The following is a 24,444-nucleotide window of genomic DNA, read 5'->3' as shown; positions in this document are numbered from 1 at the left end:
TTCAATATGACCTTTGAAGAACATAGTGCTGTGGCTTTTGACAAGTGAGAGTATGGACTTTGTGTCAGAAGTACTGTAAACTCAGAAATTATTGCGTGCATTTATTATTGGGATTTTGTGATTTTTGACTAAAATGCGACTTTAATTTTTTCGATGTTGAGAAAAATCCTGTTTTATTCATGCAAAATGTTTCAAAATGCGAGTTTGAATTATTGCGTTTACAACTGTGTCGCATTTTTCGCAAAAATAAAAACCTCTCATTAATTTCTGAATTTACAGTAATATACAAAACCTTTTTATTTCCATTATTCACTAAACTGTAATCAATGAAAAAGACATGGATTGTTACCTTGAACTAACGTCATCACAGCTCCAATAAAGAAAAACATCTTCCCCTGCTGCATACTGAAATGTAAGAATAGATATCTTTATAATTCAGCCTAATTAAGTTATATGACTGGATTTGGATTAAATGTTGGCCAAGGCTCTGACTTTTAACTTGATAATTTAAACTATCTCAATTGGATAAATCTGATAATCCAATGGTACCAATGTAAGAATATATATATTCTTTAATAAAAATAGATTATTATCTAATTATCTAATGAAAATGATATTTACAAATCACAATTTCTGTTCAAAGGGAAATACTCAATCAAACATACAATAAGTATATAACTTACTAACTAAAAGGTAAAAAAATTAACAACGAGAAAAGCTAAAATCATGAAAATTGAACTTCGCATGAACAGCATATCTTAATTTAATATCCTCAAAGTGTTTACATGTTAATGTACACACTGTTTTGCAGCCACATGCCCGCTGTATATCCCCAAATAGACAAGCATTCTGAGAGTATTGCATGGCAATCAATAGTCCCCTACCGGGGAAAAATAACATTATACTGGAACAAAATGCTAACTTGTTCTAAAACTTGTCATGGTGTAAACAAAAAGTAAATATCAAGTCATTATATTTAAGCATGACTAAAAACAGTGTCATGGTGTAAACAAAAAGTAAATATCAAGTCATTATATTTAAGCATGACTAAAAACAGTGTGAATAATTTACGATTATGTCCAAGTTTAAAGAATGTAATTTAGATTTGTATACTGATTTAAATAATGTATTGTGTAAACAAAATATTACGCAGATAGAAGAATTTTTATTTGATAAGTATATAGAAAACTGGCAAAATAGAATATTGACACAAGATGTTGGTTAAAAAATTGCGGACTTATAATAAATTGTTTAAAGAAAGTTATTGAAGTGAATTATATTTATCTAAAAATTTATCTTTTATGAAAATAAAAATGTAGACAAAAGAGTGTGTTTTATGTGTAATGATAACATAGAAGACGAAAAACATGTTATACTATCATGTCCTTTATATGCAGATTTACGCTTTTGTCTATATAGCATAGCTAGGAAATATAATGAAGATTTTAATGATTTTTCTGATGATGATAAATTTGTTTATTTATTTAAAAACATTGTTATGATATGATTGCCAAAACCTGCTTTGATATTTTAAAGAGAAGAAATACCTTTTTATATTCTTAAAATGAAATTATTTTAATAATCGTATGTATTTTTATAAATATTTTTACAGTCTCTCATAATTCTTAATAGAATGGTACTTGTATTTTATATTTGTGTATTGTCTTTTTTATATTGTCACAGTGTATATTCTCTGTATGTACTGTATATTTATGTATTACAAGTAGTAAGACTTTAATAAAATATTGAATATATCTTCGAGCATGATGAAAAAAAGTGTGGAAAACACTCTTTAATATAATAACATTGGATATGATTAATTGTTCTCTAAAATTAGATATGATGTAATACAATGTACAATGCTTAAATAATAATTGTTTTGTGGTTAAGCACAGTTTAATTTACCTATCATAATGTAATCTGTTATGAGTAAGGAATGTCAATGTAAATTCCAGTCCAGAGTAAAAAAAAAGGTAGAGGAAGTATATTACACCAATTTTCTGCATTGTTTGGTTATCTGAAAGGAGAAAATATATATATTAATAAATGGAATTGGATATAAATGTATACATATATTGCCAGTTCTTGTCTATTCGTTGCTGATGCGTTTTGTTATTTGATTTTGCCATGTGATTATGGACTTTCCGTATTGATTTTCCTCTGAGTTCAGTATTTTAGTGTTTTACATTTTGATTAAAAAATACTGACATTATATCTTTTTTTACACTGTTATATACATTGAGCATACATATGAAAACTGACAATTTGTTCTTGATTTCAAAATCAACAACACTGGCCATGTTTTGTCTAAAAAAAGTATGTTTCTACTTTTCTTTCAAAAACATGATCACTTCTCTGCCCTGTGCAATTTTATAACTATTCTCAACAGTAGAAACTGGTACAGTTGACACTTAGAACCAACAAAAAAATCAGACAACAGATTAAAAATCATAAAGGTGCTTGCTTAAGGATGTTTGCTTGTCATGTTTTGGAATTTTGGTCATATTTTTGGAATCCTCTGGTTTTAACCATTTGAATGCCTTAAAAAAATTTGCCCATGAACCCCCATTTTTCTTTTTATAAATCTTTTACGTGTATAATTATAAGTCATTTGTAAAAGTCTTATAAAATTTTATTCATTTTTTGATAGTATTTGAGAACATTAACTGGTCAATGATAAAGCTATGAAAAATCAAGAGAGAAAATTTTCCCGCCAAAATTGCAATGGCAAATACCTCGAAAACAAGCACATTGACCCCTAATTTTTTTTTGCTTTTTGGATTCATCATTCTATTCCCTATCAATACGTACTAGTTTTATGAAAAGTTATTTATTTTGAAACTGAGCAGCGAACATCCTTAAGTTTAGTCAAACATAAAATTCTCATCAATATTAAAATAAAATGCTTCAGTGAGCACAGCCAGATACGACTACAAAAAGAAAACAAGTTTGGTGAAACCATTTTTTTCGTTTTGTTTTCTTTAAATATATTATAAAACCTATCTTCTCACATTTAATTTAAAAATTCTATTTCATAGATTTTTTATATACACACAAATGTGTTTACGCACAGCTTGGAAAATAGCATGGTGACCCATACTTTTTATAATTTTTTTTTTTAAAAAGGATAGTAAAGTCTTCATTTTGGCAAAGTATAAGAAAATTCTATCTCAAAAAGTATATACTTATGATCTACCTTTAATGCATAATGAGATTCAGTATACAATTCAGTTTTTGATGAAAAAAAAAAAAAAAAGTGAGACAAAAATACTTGAAAAATACATGTACAGAGAAAATGGTAAGGTTGATGTTTCATTAGAATATCATTCCAAAAATTGTTATTAAATAAATACATGAACTAAATAAAGTCCAGTTAATCTAGCATAAATTTGACTCTAACCTAAAAGTAATTGCAACAGAATATTTTTAGAAGTTTTTAACTTAACCACAAATATACACAAAATCTTACTTGCTTATTTGCATTGAATACAGGAGATAACTCTGTGAAAAAGGCATAAATATCAATAAAAACTGAAACAAAATTACACCTTTACCGCTTCTATTCAACAGAATGTATTGATTCTTGATATTTTGTCCATCTTTATAGTATAACAAACAACTTTAAAGGTATTTTCTTATCTTTTATCCAGCTACAATCTAGATTTCATAATTCTTTCCTTGACCATTTACTGATATTTGCAACATGTCAAGGTAAAGAATCTCAAATTTTATAAAGATAATAATCAAATTAAGCATATATTCTTCTTTTTGTGGTTAAAAATTTCTTTGAACAAGGTAGATGCTGAACAAATAAATTAAACAGATATAAACAATACCAATTTTTCACATTATTTTTTTCAAAATGGTCACAAAGTATCAAATTTGCAATTTCTTCAATGAAAAATGCACAAAACAATTAAAAAAATTCCCATCACTCTTCAGTTTTGTACAATTCATGAGCAGACGATTATATACTTATTATCCCATCAATACTTTAGATGAATTTTAAGAAAAACGACCAAAAACTGACAAAAAAGGTTCATTTTTGCAGAGTTATCTCCTCTTCTAATGTTAATTTCTATAGGAAATTAAGAATGCTGATTTTAAGTTTTCCTCAAGTTAGATTTTATGGGACTTTTTTCTGTGTATATTTAGGGCTTAATGCTATAGATACGAACTAAAACATTTTCTGTTGCAAATAGTTTGAGGTAAAAGCTTAGTTTGATTGGACTAATATCCGCAAACCAGTGTCCTGAAATATCAACAACTGAGCAAATTATCTATCTGTATTGATACAAAAATAAATAGTGTTTACCTTTTTGTGACATATTTGTTACAGATGAAAACTTGAACAAAGAAACTGGATTAATTAAATGTGCTTTTTCTTGCCATCCATTGGCTATAGATTGTGCCTGAAAATAGATAAGTGTAAACTTTCACAACCGTGCTCAAAATAAGTAATTATACATGTACATGCACCAAAAACGTGATATAGAAAGAAAGAGAAACCTTGATAAAAATGAATGTTTACTCAAGCTTGTTAATGTAAATATTTGAAAACAACCCTAATTGAATAAAAGACATGTCAACCGTTTTATAACTAGAGGCTCAACAAAGCCTGTGTTGTTGAAATGAGCTTCTTGATTAATGGACATTCTACAACAAAAAACTAGAGGCTCTCAAGAGCCTGTGTTGATCACCTGTATTCACTGCTGCTTTGGAAATCATGTAAAATAATGGTTAAAATCATAATTACAGCTCTCCTATAAAAGTAGGCAAAGTAAACCTTTGATCAACTTGCTTGATATGTTTGCTTGAATGTCTGTAAACAATAGGTAGGCGGGGATTCAGTCCTTTTTATATGTATACGGTATTTGATTTGACAATAAAAATTGACATGAATGATAATGTTTATTGTTCAATCAAATTCCAGTACATAGTAAACAGACTGAAACAGACTACCTACCTTTTGTTTGCAACATGCACAAAATTGACAGTTTGAGTCCATCTATTGTGGATTCATTTATTTTCGTGGATACCAATTTTCGTGGATTGAGGAAAACTTATATGTTCGTGGATATTTAATTTCGTGGTTTTTGAAAGATCTGCATACACACCTATAGAAAATTTGGCATTCGTTGAACATTCAATTTCGTGGTTCCTCTGTTCTCACGAAATCCACGAAAATTGGTATCCAACAAATAATAATGAATCCACAGTATTCTGGGAAAATCCACAAAACTGTCCAAATTGAATGGAAGATCATCAGCTTTCAAATGTTTGGGTTTGAGGGTTCTCCATGAAGGTAAATCCAGAAATACGATTCTTGTTTCTAAACATATTAAAAGTTTACAATTTTCAATGCTTTGTCCTTTCACTTCAACTCTTACCCTTTTTTCCACTGGCAGTGTTTCTTCGAAAAAAATGAAGACAAATAAAATATCAATCACAGCTAAAGATAAGGCAAAGAGAGCAGGTACCACGTAAAATGCACCATCTTGATGTCTGGCCCATATTGAGAATCCTGCTCCTATTAATGGTCCAAATACAAAACCAATGGAAAATGCTATACCAATTAAAGCCTGAAATATATAACAAATATGCATTAGACAGGGTAATGCTTTAAGTTGGAAGCAATAATACAGTAGCCCTTTTCACAAAAAATCTGAAGATAAATCTTAAGATTTAATCTTATGAGTATCTGATCTATGTATTTCTGCTAATGATTGACCTCCTAAGGTGATTTTCATATGTTCACTATTAATTAAAGGGGCACTAGCTGTCAAATTCGTGGTCACCAATTTGACTCAAATTCTCATATTTGATTTTATATGAATCGAAACCAGTAATCAAATGATTTACTGTAGTTTCACTTTCAGTGTTGACATTCTTTTTCTTTAAATAACCAGTACATGTACGATGCATGCATTGTTAATCTCTAGCAAGGGGTTAAATTGAAGTTCACATGAATATTGACCTAATGATGTCAACTTATTCACTTGTAAGTGAATGAGTTATTATCAATGTTTCTTCGCTTAATTTGACAAAATTGAACCATTTTGGCTGCTAAAAGCGAATTATTATTTCACTATTTCACTTTCATTATTCTAAAATTGAACAAAGAAATTTCTTACTTCAGTTTTTATACGACCGCAAATTTTGAAAAAATTTTCGTCGTATATTGCTATCACGTTGGCGTCGTCGTCGTCCGAATACTTTTAGTTTTCGCACTCTAACTTTAGTAAAAGTGAATAGAAATCTATGAAATTTTAACACAAGGTTTATGACCATAAAAGGAAGGCTGGTATTGATTTTGGGAGTTTTGGTCCCAACATTTTAGGAATTAGGGGCCAAAAAGGGCCCAAATTAGCATTTTCTTGGTTTTCGCACTATAACTTTAGTTTAAGTTAATAGAAATCTATGAAATTTTGACACAAGGTTTATAACCACAAAATAAAGGTTGGGATTGATTTTGGGAGTTTTATTTTCAACAGTTTAGGAATTAGGGGCCAAAAAAGGGCCCAAATAAGCATTATTCTTGGTTTTCGCACAATAACTTTAGTTAAAGTAAATAGAAATCATTGAAATTTAAACACAATGTTTATGACCACAAAAGGAAGGTTGGTTTTGATTTTGGGAGTTTCGGTCCCAACAGTTTAGGAATTAGGGGCCAAAAAGGGACCCAATAAGCTTTTTTCTTGGTTTTCGCACCATAGCGTTAGTATAAGTAAATAGAAATCTATGAAATTTAAACACAAGATTTATGACTATAAAAGGAAGGTTGGTATTGATTTTGGAAGTTTTGGTCCCAACAGTTAAGGAAAAAGGGGCCCAAAGGGTCCAAAATTAAACTTTGTTTGATTTCATCAAAATTGAATAATTGGGGTTCTTTAATATGCCGAATCTAACTGTGTATGTAGATTCTTTATTTTTGGTCCAGTTTTAAAATTGGTCTAAATTAAAGTGGAAAGGGTCCAAAATTAAACTAAGTTTGATTTTAACAAAAATTAAATTCTTGGGCCTCTTTGATATGCTGAATCTAAACATGTACTTAGATTTTTGATTATGGGCCCAGTTTTCAAGTTGGTCCAAATCAGGATCTAAAATTATTATATTAAGTATTGTGCAATAGCAAGTCTTTTCAATTGCACAGTATTGTGCAATGGCAAGAAATATCTAATTTCACAATATTGTGAAATAGCAAATTTTTTTTTAATTAAGAGTTATCTTTCTTTGTCCAGTATAGTAAGCAAGAAATATCTGCAAGAATTTTTTTTAATTGGAGTTATCTTTCTTTGTCCAGAATCAACTTAAATCTTTGTTATATACAATATACAATGTATATTCACTTTTTACTACCAACTGATAAATTTAAATAATCTTTACAATTCAGTGATAACAAGCAGTTTTTTTACATCATGTATTTAAATGAGTAGTAATTGTTGCAAACTCCATTAGAATATTTTAATTGAAATTAGTTTTGGAATAAGGGAAAGGGGGATGTGAATAAAAAATTGGGTTAAATTTTTCTCATTTGAAATTTCATAAATAAAAAGAAAATTTCTTCAAACATTTTTTTGAGAGGATTAATATTCAACAGCATAGTGAATTGCTCTATTAAAGAGAAAACAAAAATTTTAAGTTCATTTGAATACATTCATTCTGTGTCAGAAACCTATGCTGTGTCAACTATTTAATCACAATCCAAATTTAGAGCGGAATCCAGCTTGAATGTTGTGTCCTTACTTGCCCCAACCGTTCAGGGTTCAACCTCTGCGGTCGTATAAAGCTACGCCCTGCGGAGCATCTGGTTTATATATTTCTTAGCTAGTTCCCCTTTAATGTAATTTCTACAGTTGGAGATGGTGAAGTTAATAACCTGCCTGTTATGATTTATCATCTAAAACTTAAGCAGTTAACAATCTATAAAGCCAATAGAATGTAAGACACATTAATTTTGCCGTACAATTTCTACATCAGAAAATGCCTGTACCAAGTCAGGAAAATGGCAGTTGTTATTCAGTTGAGCTTTCGATGTTTTCATTTGATAAGGGACTTTCCTTTTTGAATTTTCTTCAGAGTTCAGTATTTTTGTAATTTTACTTTTTAATGCCTGTACCAAGGCTGGAATATGACCGTTGTTTTCCATTCATTTGGTGTGTTAAATTGAGCTTTTGGCTTTGCCATTCCATAAAGGACTTCCCGTTTGAATATTCCTAAGAGTTCGGTATTTTTGTAATTTATCATTTCTTTTTTAAAATATTCTGATCCACGAATAAAGATTCTTTGAAAGTTACTGACATCATGCTAAAGTTACGGACATCCCTATTGGTATAAGGAAAAAAGCTACGGACAAGTTGTTTTGAAGTTACGGACATCATAAGTTTTTTGGCAAATCGTGCTGTAATCGTTTATTTTGTAGTAACAAACCACGTTTTACATTGCAGAGTTTCTCTAAAAGATTTATGTAACTTTTTAATTACTGAACATTTCTTTTGTATTCATGGAATTGTAATTATATAGGAGCAAACTTCCTAACCAAAGCCAGGCAGCTCCATCTTGGGCTGTGGGTAACTTAAGTTACCAACGGCCGTTTAAGCACATTGAAGTGAGAAGGGAAGGCCTCATGATTTCACGAGCAAGACTCATTTATACACTCAAGAAGAGTCCGACTCTGAACTGAAAGAAGAAAAAGAAGAATTGGAAAACAATATTATAAATGTGTTAGCTTGTCACTTGCAAGTTAAACAGTAAAAGGTGTAACGGAAAATGTTCGTGAACAAACAAGACGTGCAAATGCAAGAAAGATATGGTACCGTGTGGAAGTAAATGTCACTTTAAGCATACATGCAAGAATACAATTAGGGATGAATACTACGATCAACATCTATATTTAATGTTTCTGTAGCCTGTGAATTGTAAAATAAATACATTTTTATACGGTACCCATCATTTTTTTAAAGATACAGTTTATTGTATTATATGTTTCTAATTTTTTTTATTCTTAATGTCTATACTTCTATTAAAATCTTAATTAAGACTGGCAAAATATTAAAACTCTATGTAAATCACTATTTTGCGTCAAAGAGGCTGTTTTGCTGGAGCCGGTAAAATAGCCCCTAAGAGGTTCCGGCAAAATAGCCACTGCCTATTCAGAACATAACTGTTGCAGAAATTACGCACTGCAACTTGCAAGATTTTTCAAAGATTTTGTCAACTTGGGATATATATGCTTGGACGAATTGAACATCTGTATGACTGTATGTGATTAACAATTTGTACACAGGATATTGCAAGGAGTGTACTCAACACTGGGAATTGCGAGAGCTAAAGTGAATGGAAACATTGATTTTAACGGATGAATGTGATAATCATATATCACGATGGGACGCTGGACAAAATCCATATATTTAAAAAAAAATTGTGTTCATTTAGCGTGAATTTTGATAAAACAACTATACATACTAAAAAATTAAATTGAGAATGGAAATAGGGAATGTGTGAAAGAGACAACAACTCGACCATAGAACAGACAATAGCAGAAAGTCACCAATAGTTCTTCAATGCATGCAGTGTAAAAAAAGCCATCATTGCTTAAAAACAAGGGGGGAGGGGTGTTGCTGATTAGTTTTTAAGTTTTTTTATGTTGGGGTAAGTGGAGACCTGTGTGGGTTTTTTTTATTACTCGTCACAGTATAATTGTTTTGTTTTCGACCTTTGGGCTTAATTGACCTGTTTGCATCTTTCGCCTTTTTTTTTTAAAATCTGTTCCTATTATGAATAAAATTCTATATATATATTGTTCTATAATAATATTTATTGAAAAAAAAAACACTTTAGTCAGTGGAAGGTTTGTTAAATTTTAGATGACAATATTCCCAGATCTATTAGTTGATGGTTATAGGTTTTCTATCTGTTTTTATTTGAATGTCGTCGATTATTATTGTGATTTTCACTCGTCATCAACATGTCTGACCCTATTTTAGAGAAGTTAATCTTCAGCTCTAAGGAAGGACATGGGACGTTTATATATAATGTACCTTGTATAAGTTGTATATGGAAATTAATGTCAGATATGCAGAATACCAAGTGTTTTCATGAAACCCATCATGTCTTTTAATTGTAAACAAACATTTAAGAAGCAATGTATTACCTTTTTAAACATGACTGAAACAGAAACATTGAATTAATTTTGTAAAAATAAATTATATGTCCGGCTTTGAAAGACATCTGACAATTCCCCCTTTTTCCGAGTACCCTCATATCTCATCCCAAATGTGACCATTTCTGAAACTGTGTGTACAATAATCAGACTGACAAATTTAAGGCTTTGGAAAATAGGTTTATTGATCTTAAACGTTCTTAATATATGTACAACCTTTAGTCTTGCTTGTGTGTAAGTGTTTGGGATTGGTGTAACATAATTTGCTATGTTTCACTCCATAGCGGACGTGATAGAGAGCACCAAATTTGCACATTTATAGAAGGAAGATAAGTTTGATTTGTGTTGTTAGTCTTGTTATACATCTTGAATATGGAAGGGATTGCATTTGATTTGTTGGGAGTTCTTTTAATGGCATCTCTAAATCATCCAAATAGACTGCTTTGGGAAACGATACCGTGCAATTGAATGGCCATTATTTAACAAATCAAGGTCCCGTCGCAAAAAACGTGATCTCTTCTTAAAACTCTTTGATCTGTTTTCATAATATTAAAAGAAATATATAGCAGCCATTTTAAATTCTTAAATTTCTATTAAGATTTCTCTTAAGTGTAAAATATATACTTAAGAGTGGGTAATAGCACTCTTAAAGTTACGATAGTTTTTACTCTTAAGATTTACTTTAACTTAAGATTTTTTAAACCTAAAAATCTTAAGATTACTCTTAAGAGTAAAATGTATCTTAAGATTTTTTGTGAAAAGCGCTACAGAACTGTAAATTCAGAATTCAGAATTATTGTGAGGTTTTTATTAATCAGGGACAAAAGTGCAAATTGAGATTTTTTATTTCATCTGTTTACAATATGGAAGCTGGAGATATCTCTGGTGCCAACCATTTCCAATTTCAATTTCTTGTCTGCATTATTTTGCAACAGTAATTAAATCATTATCAGGGCATTTAAAGGTAAGTTTATCATATAAATAACACCTTTTACAATACATGCAATATTTAACAAGTGAAACTGCGAGCTACTGCTCACTGATGATACCCCCGCCGCAAGTGGATAATATAAATAGTGTAAAATTATGCAAGTGTTTGGCAAAACATCACACTGTAAAGCTGACTTCAATAAACCCTGAAACCAAATTTCAGAAATCCTTGTATTGTAGTTCCTGAGAAAAATGCGACGAAAAAATAAATAGTGTAAAAATATGCAAGTGTTCGGTAAACAGGAAGTTGTCGAGTGATGAATCTGAAAACGCATCACGCGGTGAAACCAAATTTCAGAAATCCTTGTATTGCAGTTCCTGAGAAAAGTGTGACGAAAAATTTTCAACCTGGCTATCATGTGTTAAATCATACAAGTGTTCGGAAAACAGGAAGTTGTCAAGTGATCAATCTGAAAACGCATCACACGGTATAGCTGACTTAGATAAACCCTGAAACCAAATTTCAGAAATCCTTTTATTGTAGTTACTGAGAAAAATGCGACAAAAAATATTCATGGGACGGACTGACTGACGGACGGACAGACGGACATACAGAGGTAAAACAGTATACCCCCCCTTTTTTAAAGCGGGGGTATAATTAAACTTTAAAAGTACTGAACATAGGATGACCGCAAGATGGTCACGGGATGATCACAAGCACTTGTCTCAGAAAAAAGATCACATCTGTATACCTTAAAATGAGGTTAATGTACAGATATATATTTTTTTTCTGAGACAAGTTAGTGCGTTAATGATGAATAAATGACAGCGAACTCAATGTCACTATTATTAAGTAATCATTTATATTTACCATTCCTTTGCCCCGTTTTTCTTGGGGTAAAATATCAGCAACAATAGCAGTGGATAAACTAACGTTCCCTTTACTTAATCCTCCTATAATTCTAGCTAATACAAACAATGTAAAGTTGTGTGACACTGCCCACAATGCATATGATCCTGCAACACCTGCCTACAAATATAAATTAACAATCGATTAATAATATCTTTCAAACAATACAAAATTTTCATTTGCAGCTTTGAAATGATTAATAATTTCAAAAAAATATTACCAAGGTTCTTCAGACTTCATACAATATTTTCTACATTTATAGCACAAGATAAGCATGATAAGCATACAATATATAAGTCACTTGATCTGAGATTTGTTGTAATAAGCATTCTGTATACGTTTCATAACATTAAGTTGACACAAATCTAGGTAGCCATGTTTGCAATCTTAATTGACTAGAAGGGTCATCTAACACATTTTTAAAACTAAATTGCCCAATGATTATTAAGACCAAGAAGCTTCATTGGAGAAAGTTTTTGTAAAAGTTAATTGACCACAAGTAAGTGGACAACAGATGGTAGATGCTAAATTATGAGAAAGCCTACTTGGCCTATTCCGTATTCACTTCACAAAAAATACACAATATGTCATTTTATGTTCATTTATACATATATGACGTGGCTCTGTACTAATACATCCTGTATTGTTATTGTACTATGGTATATTTGTGTATTCTTGTCTTTTATTTTTGCTAATATGCTTGTTCTGTATGCCATTTTGTGCTTCTTTATTACATATTTGTTTGTTATATAGTGATTAATATCCTAATTAATACAATGTTGACTGCTGTACCCCTACTTTTGACATATTTACCTATTATATTAAATTGTCTGTTTCTTTTGTTCACACATTGTTGTCAATATAATGGAATTTGATGCAACTGTCATACAATGTCTGAGGTTAAGCAAGCTTTAAAACCAGGTTTAATCCATCTTGTCTGCATTATTATGTAACAGTAATAAAATCAATATCAGGGCATTTACAGGTAAGTTTACAACCTTCTTGGTCTTAATCATGTTAATCATTTTCTACATAAGAAAATGTCTGTACAAAGTCACAAATATGTTGTTGTTATCCATTCTTTTGATGTTTGAGATTTTGATTTTGCCATTTGATTAGGGACTTTCCTTTATCAATTTTCCACGGATTTCAGTATTTTAGTGATTTTACTTTTAATGCCTTGTAATGGTAATAAGCTTCATAACATTTGGTTAAGGCAAGGGTCACACTTAATGACCCCTTTGCTTGGAAAAGGGGGCATACAATTATCTACCATAGCTATGATTTTACGAATGAATTTGTAGATTAAATCAGTCAACAAAATATTTTACCCTAGTTGCACTTTCAATGTTTACATTCTTTTTCTTTAAAAAGCTAAACACGCCAAGCTGCACATGCATAACCTGTCTCCAAACAGCTGAGAAGTTAAATTGGAGGTCACATAAATACAGATTGAAGAAGGTTGAGTTATTGACTTGCAAGTAAAGAAGGGTGAAAGTGATATCACCCAGACTTGAAGTTGATCTGCGTTTGGTCGTAACAAGCATTGTGGATAAGTTCCATTTTCATTTGGTTGAGATAAACTAAAGTTTTGAATTGAAACTAATTTGGGACAATCATACAAATGTATAGAAGGACAAGGGTTGAACTGATATAACTATCTTCCAGTCTTAAGGTCAACACAGCTATCCTCAAGTTTATATTGTGGCCAATACAGACGCAGTGAGTCAATAACACTATTTTTTAACTTACCATAAGTGGTTCTCTAATCACAAATTTAACATTTAAACTCAGCAAAAGTATCAAAGTCTATAGACTATGACTACGATTGTTCGGTGAAGAAATGAGAAATTGAAATGAGATGTACCAATTGTAATTCATATGTACAAAGTATAATTGTTGACCCATCAGTGTTTTTAACTTACCTTAGATCACTAACATTGATAGCAGGGTCGACATAGCCAGTACTTCCTAGTTTTGTTGAGGTGAGACAACAATTAATACTGAAAAGGTTTATCATGTTAACATTGCTATTGTATTATTAGATATATAACTTTGAAATATAAACCACTAACCAAAGATAGCAATAAAACAGGCTTTCTTCCGTACACATCTGATGTTGCGCCAACTATAGGGGAGGCTAAAAACTGAAGGAAGGAAAAAAGACTTCCAATGACACCTGAAATTAAGAAATGAAAGTATGATTTACAAATATAATATTGAAATGATATGTACCAATTATCAGGTTGTCTTAAAACTGATATATATAGATTCCAACTACATGTATGAATCCAGTGTAAAACCATATTTATCCACTTGAGACAAGGTAAATTTTACAAATTTAAAATACCAGGCTCGCTGTGAGTGGATAAATAATATATGGCATATGTATAAGATTATGGGTTGGAATCTGTTTCCATAATGATTTTTAAACGATACATGCAGACAATCTCAATCCTTCTTTTAGGATGATCTACAAAAAGATGTGTTCTTTCAATCATGATGTGTGGTAACCAGGCATGGTCCCCTTTTTTCTCTTTTCATGACATCACAATGAAAGGAAATTCAGAGGAAAGCAAGAAAATTTGAAGTCATAATCTAAATGATGACCATTGAAATAAAAAACTAGAGGCTCTTTAGAGCCTGTGTCATTCACCTTGGTATATGTGAATTAAACAAAGGAAGCAGACAGTTCATGACAAAATTGTGTTTAGGTGATTGTGATGTGTTTGTACATCTTCTGAACATTCTTGCTGCTTACAATTATCTCTATCTATAATGAACTTGTCCGTGTAGTTTCAGTGGAAAATGTTAGTAAAAATTTACAAATTTTATGAAAATTGTTAAAAATTGATTATAAAGGACAATAACTTCTTAAGGAGTCAATTGACCACTTTGGTCATTTGACTTATTTTTCAGTCTTAAATTGCTGTACATTATTGCTGTTTACAGTTTATCTCTATCTATAATAATATTCAAGATAATAACCCAAAACATAAAATTTCCTTAAAATTAACAATTTAGGGGCAGCAACCTAACAACGAGATGTCCGATTCATCTAAAAATTTCAGGGCAGATAGATCTTCACCAGATAAACAATTTTACCTCTTGTCAGATTTGCTCTAAATGCTTTGGTTTTTGATTATAAGCCAAAAACTGCATTTTACCCCTATGTTCTATTTTAGCCATGGCGGCCAGCTTTGTTGGTTTTTAAACTAGATACATCAATGATGATTGTGGCCAAGTTTGGTTTAATTTGGCCCAGTAGTTTCAGAGGAGAAGATTTTTGTAAAAGTTAACGACGCCGGACAACGACAGACGACGGACGCCAAGTGATGAGAAAAGCTCACTTGGCCTTTTAAGCCAGGTGAGCTAAAAACACACATTGATTAAATGAAAATAATCAACAGGTCAGGAAAAGGATAAAAAGAATTTGAGAAAATATTATATTGTCAGCTGAGAGTCACAATATGAAGATTATTGTCGAGTGAGCAAAGCGAACAAGTTCACCACCACCTCCACTTGTATAAAGTAGTATTTGTATTTTCATTCATCTGATGAGTTAAGCCTTTTTCAACAGATTTTTATAGTTCGTTCTTGTAGTATACTGTTATACCATTGTCCCAGGTACAATGTAAAAGGGGGAGGGTTGGGCTCCCCCTAAAATGTTTATCCCTGCCACATTCTGTATGTATGTGCCTGTCCTAAGTCAGGAGCCTGTAATTCAGTGGTTGTCATTTGTTTATGTGTTACATATTTGTTTTTCATTCATTTTTTGTACATAAATTAGGCCATTAGTCTTCATGTTTTTTTGGTTTTACAATGTTATTTCAAGGCCTTTTATAGCTGACTATGCAGTATGGGCTTTTCTCATTGTTGAAGGCTGTACGGTAACCATAGTTGTTAATTTCTGTGTCATTTGGTCTCTTGTGGAGATAGTTGTCTCATTGGCAATCATACCATATCTTCTTTTTTTATAAGTTCAAAAACCTTTATATTGTGGCGACCAGCTGATATTTTACAATAGTAATATGCAGACAACCAGATAATTGATTTATTGGTTGCATTTGTATATTTTGCATGAAAGAAGTAAGTGTAAACAAGTAAAAAAGACACCACCCAAAGTTTACTTGTTCTGTATTTTGTCACGTAAAATAATTGTGTATAAGTTTCATAACATTTGATTGTGCTCAATCAAACTAAAGTTAGATCACGGAAACCAATTTTCAGATCGTACATTGTATGGATTGAAGTTCAGACATGTTTGAATGAGGGATGTTCAGATTGATATAAAGCTGGGTAAAACTTAATGCATAAAAAAACGTATACCTCCAAAGAGAACAGAATTCCATCTGTGAGTATCTGGTGCTCCAACAAACTCTCTAAATCCTGTTACAGAATCCTTAATAACTTTATAAAGTCCTCCCTGAAAAAAAAATTGCAAGAATAAAGCAAAAAGTTTCTCCATTTACAAGCTAAACTTCATTCTTAAAGGTGAGTGAGTGAGTACAATTTCAATGTTCTCAGAGGATATATCTTTCAGACTCCAATTTTGAGTATGTTCCCTAATTTGTATAATATCAAACCAACATGATGCACCATAATTTTAAGGTTGGATTTTAACTAGGAACAAAATAAGGCTGCAAGCAGAAATGTACTTCTCAGACACATAATTATATCACCATGATCACTGAGTCAACAATTCTTTGCTCTTATTGAGTAGAACGACCAATTTACTTATTTTCAAATGTCTCACATATGTATATATTGAATGTAAAAAAGCAAATGTTGAAATCAAAATAGCAATACCTTAACATGAACCATGATTTAAGGAACAGTGAAAAAGGATTTCTAAGACAATGCTAAAACAACTGCAAAGAACATATCCTTGACTTAAAACCCCTTAAACTGATCTTATAAATTATGTTAAAGTTTCAAAGTCAACAGATTATGTCTGAGGGGCCAAACAGTATCCATTTACCAATGATTAGACTCTGAATTCCAAATATCATTGACTTACCTGTAATACATGTAATAGTTCCCCTTAAACTGACGATAATCACAAACATAATGCAAAAGTTTTAAAGTCAATAAACCATGAATGAGGAGGCAGGGCCAAATAATCACCATGGCAATGAAATTAAATGTGCCAATATTTATAATTATAAACTGCGTACTACATTTACTAAATATTATTGACCTATCAATAGTGGTTCCCTTAAAACTGACCTATAAATATTGTGATGCATGTAAATTTTCTTTATTTCAGCTTCTATGGCTTCAGAAATATGATTTTTATGACTTATATATATATCTATGCATGTTTATTATTGATATTACAGTATGAAGGCTGTTACATTATACAGAGTTATCTACCTTTTGAATGATAAGGTACCCATGCAGATGATGTACTGTATCACTTGTCATGTTACATGTACAACATTAATCATGTATCTATTCATGTCAGGGATTTGTTCTTTTTACATAACTGGTAACATTAAACTATCATATTGGTGAATAACATGCATGGGATTAATAATAAGTTTGTTTTAGAATAAATGTTTTAAAAATATTGTCATCTTACATATACATGATATAGATATAAGAAGGTGTGGTATGAGTGCCAATGAGACAACTCTCCATCAATCTAAGTCACAATCTACTAAAGCAAACTATTATAGGTCAAATTATGGTCACAGAGCATTGGCTAACACCAAACAGCAAGCTATCAAGGGCCCCAAAAATGACTAGTGTAAAACCATTCCAACGGGAAAACTAATCTATATAAAACTAGAGGCTCTAAAGAGCCTGTGTCGCTCACCTTGGTCTATGTGAATATTAAACAAAGGACGCAGATGGATTCATGACAAAATTGTGTTTTGGTGATGGTGATGTGTTTGTCCATCTTAATTTACTGAACATTCTTGCTGTTTACAATTATCTCTATCTATTAATAACTTGGCCCAGTAGTTTCAGAGGAGAAGATTTTTGTAAAAGATTACTAAGATTTTACGAAAAATTGTTAAAAACTGACTATAACATGTATAAAGGGCAGTTACTCTTAAAGGAGGTCAGTAACTCTTCAAGGGGTCAACTGACCATTTCGGTCATGCTGACTTATTTGTAAATCTTACTTTGCTGAACATTATTTTGAAAAATTTCTAAATCTAGACTGCAGAAAATTATTCTATAATGGTTATATCTTGCCACTTATTGATTATTGTTGTATAGTGTGGAGTAATTGTAGCAGTGAGGGTTTAAAAAGGATATTAAAATTGCAAAAGAGGGCTGCTAGATTAATACTAGAAACAGACCCATTCGCTCCTCCTGCACCCTTATTCAAACACTTAAACTGGATGACAGTTGAACAGAGAATAAAATATCATAAGTTAGTGATGACATTTAAGTGCATTAATAATGATGCCCCATCATATCTTACTAACAAGTTTCATTATGTTTCAGACAGAAATCCGTACCCCTTGAGAAATGCTGTTCAAGGAAACCTCATACTCCCAAAACCAAAAACAGAATTATTCAAAAAATCTTTTATGTATTCTGGACCATTCTTGTGGAATAATTTGCCAATACCGTTAAGAAATATTACAAATTACTAATTCTTTCAAATACAAAATAACAGATCATTTATTGACATCAACCTAGCTGTATAAATAATATTAAAAACTGATCATGTCATCATGTTTATTTTTTCATCACATTTTATCAAGTTGTATTGAACATTATTATCACACTTGACTTTTAATGCTAATGTATGTATGCAGTGTACTAGTATATGTTTGTGTTTTGTTTGATTTTTCATTACGAGGGCCTCAGGGAAGATTAGTTATATAGCTAACTGTGTAAACCTCTTAAAATAAAGTATTGTTGTTGTTGTTGTTACTGTTTTTTACAGTTTATCTCTATCTATAATAATATTCAAGATAATAACCCAAAACAGCAAAATTTCCTTAAAATTACCAATTCAGGGGCAGCAACCCAACAACGGGGTTGTCCGATTCATCTGATAGATTTTGAACTTATAAACAATTTTACTCCATGTCAGATTTGCTCTAAATGCTTTGGTTTTTGGGTTATAAGTCAAAAACTGCATTTTACCCCCATGTTCTTTTTTTAGCCATGGTGGCCATCTTGGTTGGTTGACCGGGTCATTGGGACATTTTTTAAACCAGATACCCCAATGATGATTGTGGCCAAGTTTGGTTAAATTAGTAGTTTCAGAGGAGAAGATTTTTGTAAAAGTTAACGACGACGGACGCAAAGTGATGGGAAAAGTGTGGAAAAAAATGTGAAAAACACTTATGAACCACATCAACAAACAACACCTACTGAACATCAGATTCCTGATTTAGGACAGGTGCAAACACTTGCAGTGGGTTAAAACATATTGATAGGTACCAACTGTCACCCTCATCTGAAACAATAGTGTAACATCACAACATAGAAAGACACACGTTAAAATATCAATTGAAATGGCTCAAGTCCTGCAAATTGGTGAATTGGATTTGTATAGGTCTGTTTGATTTCATTTACATGTAGTATAGGTTAAAAAAAGTTTATTTACCCTTTTTACCTGAATAAGAAAGATTTTTTGTTTGCTCAAATCAGTTAACGAAAAGGTTCACCTTTGTTTCACTTTCAATGTTGACATTCTTTGCTCATGTATCTTTTATTGTCTGAGTCTGAATATTAATTATGCATGCGTAACCAATCATTAGCTAAGGGGTTAAATTGAAGGACACATGAATACGGATTTAAAGAGGTCAAACTATTGACTGCAATACTTCTTGTACCTTATGGAGATTTTGGGCGATGAAATAATTCATACATAATTGTTCTTTACATCTTAGCCAAAAGTACAGGGGATAAAAAAATAAATACAGATTTCTATTGAGCACAGTTCCCTGTGTGCAACTTCAAATATTTTATGTCGTTTGAAAATCATTTAAGGTTATTCTGGTCATTATTTTTGTATTCCAGAATAAGGGGGATGAAAAAAGTGTCCGATCAGCAATGATAAGTTTTAAAGAAAATATATTAGCCTGCTAGCTAATAACAATGGCGCCTTCTTATCATTCCTTGTAAAGAACACAAATCTAAGAGTGCTAGCATGAGGCAGCTTTAAAAAATCATGCTACAGAGATTACTAAATCATTTGTAAATCAATCAAAACACATTCCATGGATTCAGCATGTTTAGTGTTTTAATTCCGTTGACAGTACTAAAATAAAATTATCTACAGGTAGATGGAAATCTGAAAGATTATTTTTGCCAGCCTTAGATCATTGGTTCATCCCTGATCAAATGTCCTATTAGCATGTACACTGTATAATGGAATATAAACCAGTATTCTTATTCCTTTAATATAAAATTAAAATTTATTTTGAATTTGTACAATTTTTTGAAGGATAAATCTTACCTTGTCATGTTCACCGTAATAGTCCAACAAGGAGGGTAACAATGGCAAAATTAAGGTGAAAGACAAAAGGTCTAGGACAAGTGAAATGAACAGTACAAATAGCCTCCTGTTTTCCTGTTTATTGGCAAGTTTCTTTTGTGCTAACACTTCTGATATATCTTTTTCTTGCTTCTCTTTCTTCATATTTGCCTTCAGTTCTTAAAATTCTAGGACCATTGATGATCACAACTTTTTAATTTTAAATCTCTACAAAAAGAAAATGATAATTATGCAAGTTTTAAGAACTAAATGATACGTTATTCAATAATCACAAGTCTCGAGGCAAAAGATTACCTAGATCTAAATAACCATGATAACTGCAGATACAACTTTATACAGTTTAGTAGATTGAAATACAATGTAAAATGTATTATGCTTTGTATAATGTATTATGTATAATGCTATGTTTAGACGGGCATAGCGAGGTAGAACATAAACATATCTTTCCATCTGTTTATAAATGAAATAACACCTTTAACATGTTTAAAAGGATATTTTTTCAATTTTAATTGCACTTAACTTACCTGGTGAGGACGTCATAAAAACTTAAAATCAGTAAACCAATATAAAAAAAGAAGATGGGGTATGATTGCCAATGAAACAACTCTCCACAAGAGACCAACATAACACAGAAATTAACTTATCATAAAACTATGATAACATATCTTTGTAATACATTGACTGTATGTTACATGTTTCAATAACTGGTATAAAGGTTACTACAGTAACAGCAGGTAAATTTCTTATACAAATCTATGATGGATGTTTAAAATTAGATGTGAGGAACATGTACATGTGTTTAATTACAGTTTAAAAAAAAACATATGTCAATATGTCACGAAATCATTCTATCATGTCTTAGTATATATGTAAATCATGATATTCATCATGTTCATGAAATCTTTAAAACTGAAAAAATGAAATTAAAACATTTAAACTGTAATATTCATATACATGTAAATCTATAAATTTTATCAAATAAAATATCTTTTTTAAATGAAACTTTTATATTCACTATTTATAAGCATGATAAGAGTTCTGAGGAACCCAGTGTCTCACCTGCTTTGTCATGTTTATGAATATAATAAATGTTTTCAAAACTGCACACTGTCATGACTGTATGTAATTGTAAAGAGTAAAAATACTAAGTCCATTTACATAGAGAATAATACATGGCAAAATCTGTATCATACATCGTATCATCCCGAGACATCAATATCAGCCCAAGGGATGATATTGGTCGAGGGTGATACGGCATGTGATACGGATTTTGCCATGTATTATACGCTTTATCATATATTTCAACAGAAGGGTTTTATATTATATGAACTGTTTTCTGATCCATATCACTAAGTTACCTTCAGTTCTGCTTTTGTCTTGTTTCAAAGCCATAAAATAACTGCTCAATTATTTATTCGAAGCACCTGGGTTACCTTACAATTTGCGTGCTGTTGTTTTAAAAAATTTGTTTATTTTTGTATTTTTTATAGTTGCATTTAGTGTGCCAAAAAATATGAAAACTTGATATTCGTGATGTCACATACATGACATACAATATGAAAACTTGATATTCGTGATGTCACATACAATATGAAAACTTGATGTTCGTGATGTTACATACCAAACAATGACGTCATTCAAAAAATTGACCTATTTTGAGGAAATTTTTTCTTTGACTTCATGTAAAAAAAAAAAAAAAAAAGGTATGAGATAAGGGTTTAGCTATGCGATACGGGGTATGTGATACAGGGTAGGTGATACAGACTGGAAAAACGAACCTTTATCAAATATACAAAATAGCTGTATTTTGTACTAAATATATGATAAAAAGTAATACATTTTATATGGGGAAAACAGGAAATTAATATAGAAGTTCAAAATGTAAAAAAGTTAAGGATGACAATGGACAATGTCACTGGACATGAAATGATGAGAAGAGCTAAAAGGGCCAGGTGAGCTAAAAATGCCCATTAAACATGTTAAAATCCACAAAAGATTTTATCTTTTTGAAATGCAAAAATTTAATGCATTTAACCATGGAAGTATTATATTGACAGGAACTCCAACGAAAAATTAGCACATTCCCATCCCACTGATTTCTGCAAGAAAATAAAAGGTTCCGACTCAGTTTGTCAAGTACGTGATAACTCCTTTGTGGGGTATCTGTGATGCTGCCTTCGCCTGTTCTTTTAACTGAAGCTGGTCTTATCACGTGATTTGATATCGATTGTCTTATCTACCTACCAATGTAAATATACACGGAAACTCCCATGGTTATTTGTAAATCGCCACATGAATAACAACACCTGTGTCCATTCAATAAATGAAGAACAAAGCTGAAAAGATCGAAAAAAATTGGCCCATATTTAACAAAATAACATAAGAAAATTAATTGAATTCGGAAAGAGGGCAACCTTATTTTTAGTTTTGTTGAGTATCTTTTAATCATTGGAACTTGGAAATCGGTAAATATCCGATTATGAAAATTACATGTTTCTGAAGAAGAGTGTTTGCAGAAAATAATGGGATGCACGTGTAGTGTGCCAGATATTGCCAGATAACTCAAATTTTAAGTTAAAGATTGTAAACTTTTATAGAGTGTAACACAAATATTTATGGTTTTCTCTATCGCAAAATATTATTAACTTATTTATCAAATATGTTTTAAAGACTAAAAGGGGTTAATAATTTCACGCATGTGATGACCTCTACATAGCAATGTCAGGTTACGAGACATGCAAATTAATTGTAACACCTTTTATGATAATTTCAAAGTTGTAAACAAACCTTAACATTCAATCTAGTCCGAGATTACTAGATGACAACTGACAGATTTATTTTTACGGATGACTTTCAATATATCTAAAGAACGATCACCATGATAGACCCTAAGCAGTTTATTTTTTGTTATCATGGAAACCAAATTAGAATTTATTTATGTGTTAAAAAGCTTAAAAGTTCTGAAACATCTTACACCGTATGCTCAGCAATTTATGTTTCTGTTTCTTGTTTAATTGCATGAAATATTTGCCATTGGACTTTCAGTAAACAATAAATCAAAATATTTGATATTTTTTTCGAATCAAAGCTCTTTAACCCTGTACCCCCGGCCAACTTATGGATTAAATTTTTGTTGGAAATTCTTTCATTAAACACTTCATTAAATTATTTGTCAAAGTTAGCAGTAAAACGCGATAACAATTACTGATAAAAACTTTTATACATGATAATTTTATGATTTGCAAGCCTAACATGTATATAACAGTTACGCGTGTTTAGCCAACTGCCCTCTCATGAATAAAAATCTTACTATTTTAAAATTGATTGCAACTTAAACTGAAATGATTATGGCTTGTGAGTATTTTTACTCTTCACTTTTTTAGTTTTAGTTTTTTTATTTGGTGAAAACAGTCGTGACATGCATGGTCGGAAATGTTATTTCCTTGACAATTAAGTACACATCCGGTTATTTTGTAATGTTCCGTAATTACGATCATTCACGAAGTTCCAAAAATTTGATCGGAACCCATGCATCCATAAGACATGTTGAGTTAATTAACAGATACTTAAGGAATTTGCGGCATCGCACTATAAACGTTTGAAGTCCGCTTGTTGGAGTTCCTGTAAATATAATACTTCCATGATTTAACTTTTATATAATTATATCTAGTTTTATCCATTTGTTATGATGAACCTAATATTTTTACTATATATATATATATATATTCATATGTCAACAAACAATCTTACAAGGATATAACTCTACAATGTATATGGTTATAAGAGGAAATAACTCACTTAATAATCATAAAATTTTGATACTATATCTTTGTCATGTGTGATTAGCTTGGGGTCGTTAACAAAGTCATAAACTTTTCCCCAGGTAAAATTTAGTAATTAGCGTATCATATTAATACGAACAAATAAATATACAATCGATCTTCAAAAAAGGCAGGGCGCCCTGGAAAC

General features: G+C 31.1%; 1 protein-coding gene across 2 annotated transcripts in view; it reads right to left on the bottom strand.

Moving 5' to 3' along the window:
- Positions 1 to 24,444, bottom strand: part of LOC134715438 (major facilitator superfamily domain-containing protein 10-like) — a 35,779-nt gene that overhangs the window by 10,186 nt on the left and 1,149 nt on the right. For both annotated transcript variants that reach the window (XM_063577613.1, XM_063577612.1), the window contains exons 2-9: positions 20,437 to 20,682; positions 16,332 to 16,428; positions 14,078 to 14,181; positions 11,964 to 12,122; positions 5,391 to 5,582; positions 4,316 to 4,412; positions 1,906 to 2,017; positions 350 to 405 (exon numbers count right to left, since the gene is read on the bottom strand). In XM_063577613.1, coding sequence (XP_063433683.1) covers positions 350 to 405; positions 1,906 to 2,017; positions 4,316 to 4,412; positions 5,391 to 5,582; positions 11,964 to 12,122; positions 14,078 to 14,181; positions 16,332 to 16,428; positions 20,437 to 20,619 — 1,000 coding nt within the window. In that variant the 5' untranslated portion in view covers positions 20,620 to 20,682. The remainder of the gene's footprint in view (positions 1 to 349; positions 406 to 1,905; positions 2,018 to 4,315; positions 4,413 to 5,390; positions 5,583 to 11,963; positions 12,123 to 14,077; positions 14,182 to 16,331; positions 16,429 to 20,436; positions 20,683 to 24,444) is intronic.

Source organism: Mytilus trossulus, chromosome 4 (assembly GCF_036588685.1).
Source record: "Mytilus trossulus isolate FHL-02 chromosome 4, PNRI_Mtr1.1.1.hap1, whole genome shotgun sequence".
Lineage (NCBI taxonomy): Eukaryota > Metazoa > Mollusca > Bivalvia > Mytilida > Mytilidae > Mytilus > Mytilus trossulus.
This window is presented reverse-complemented; position numbering and strand designations above follow the sequence as displayed.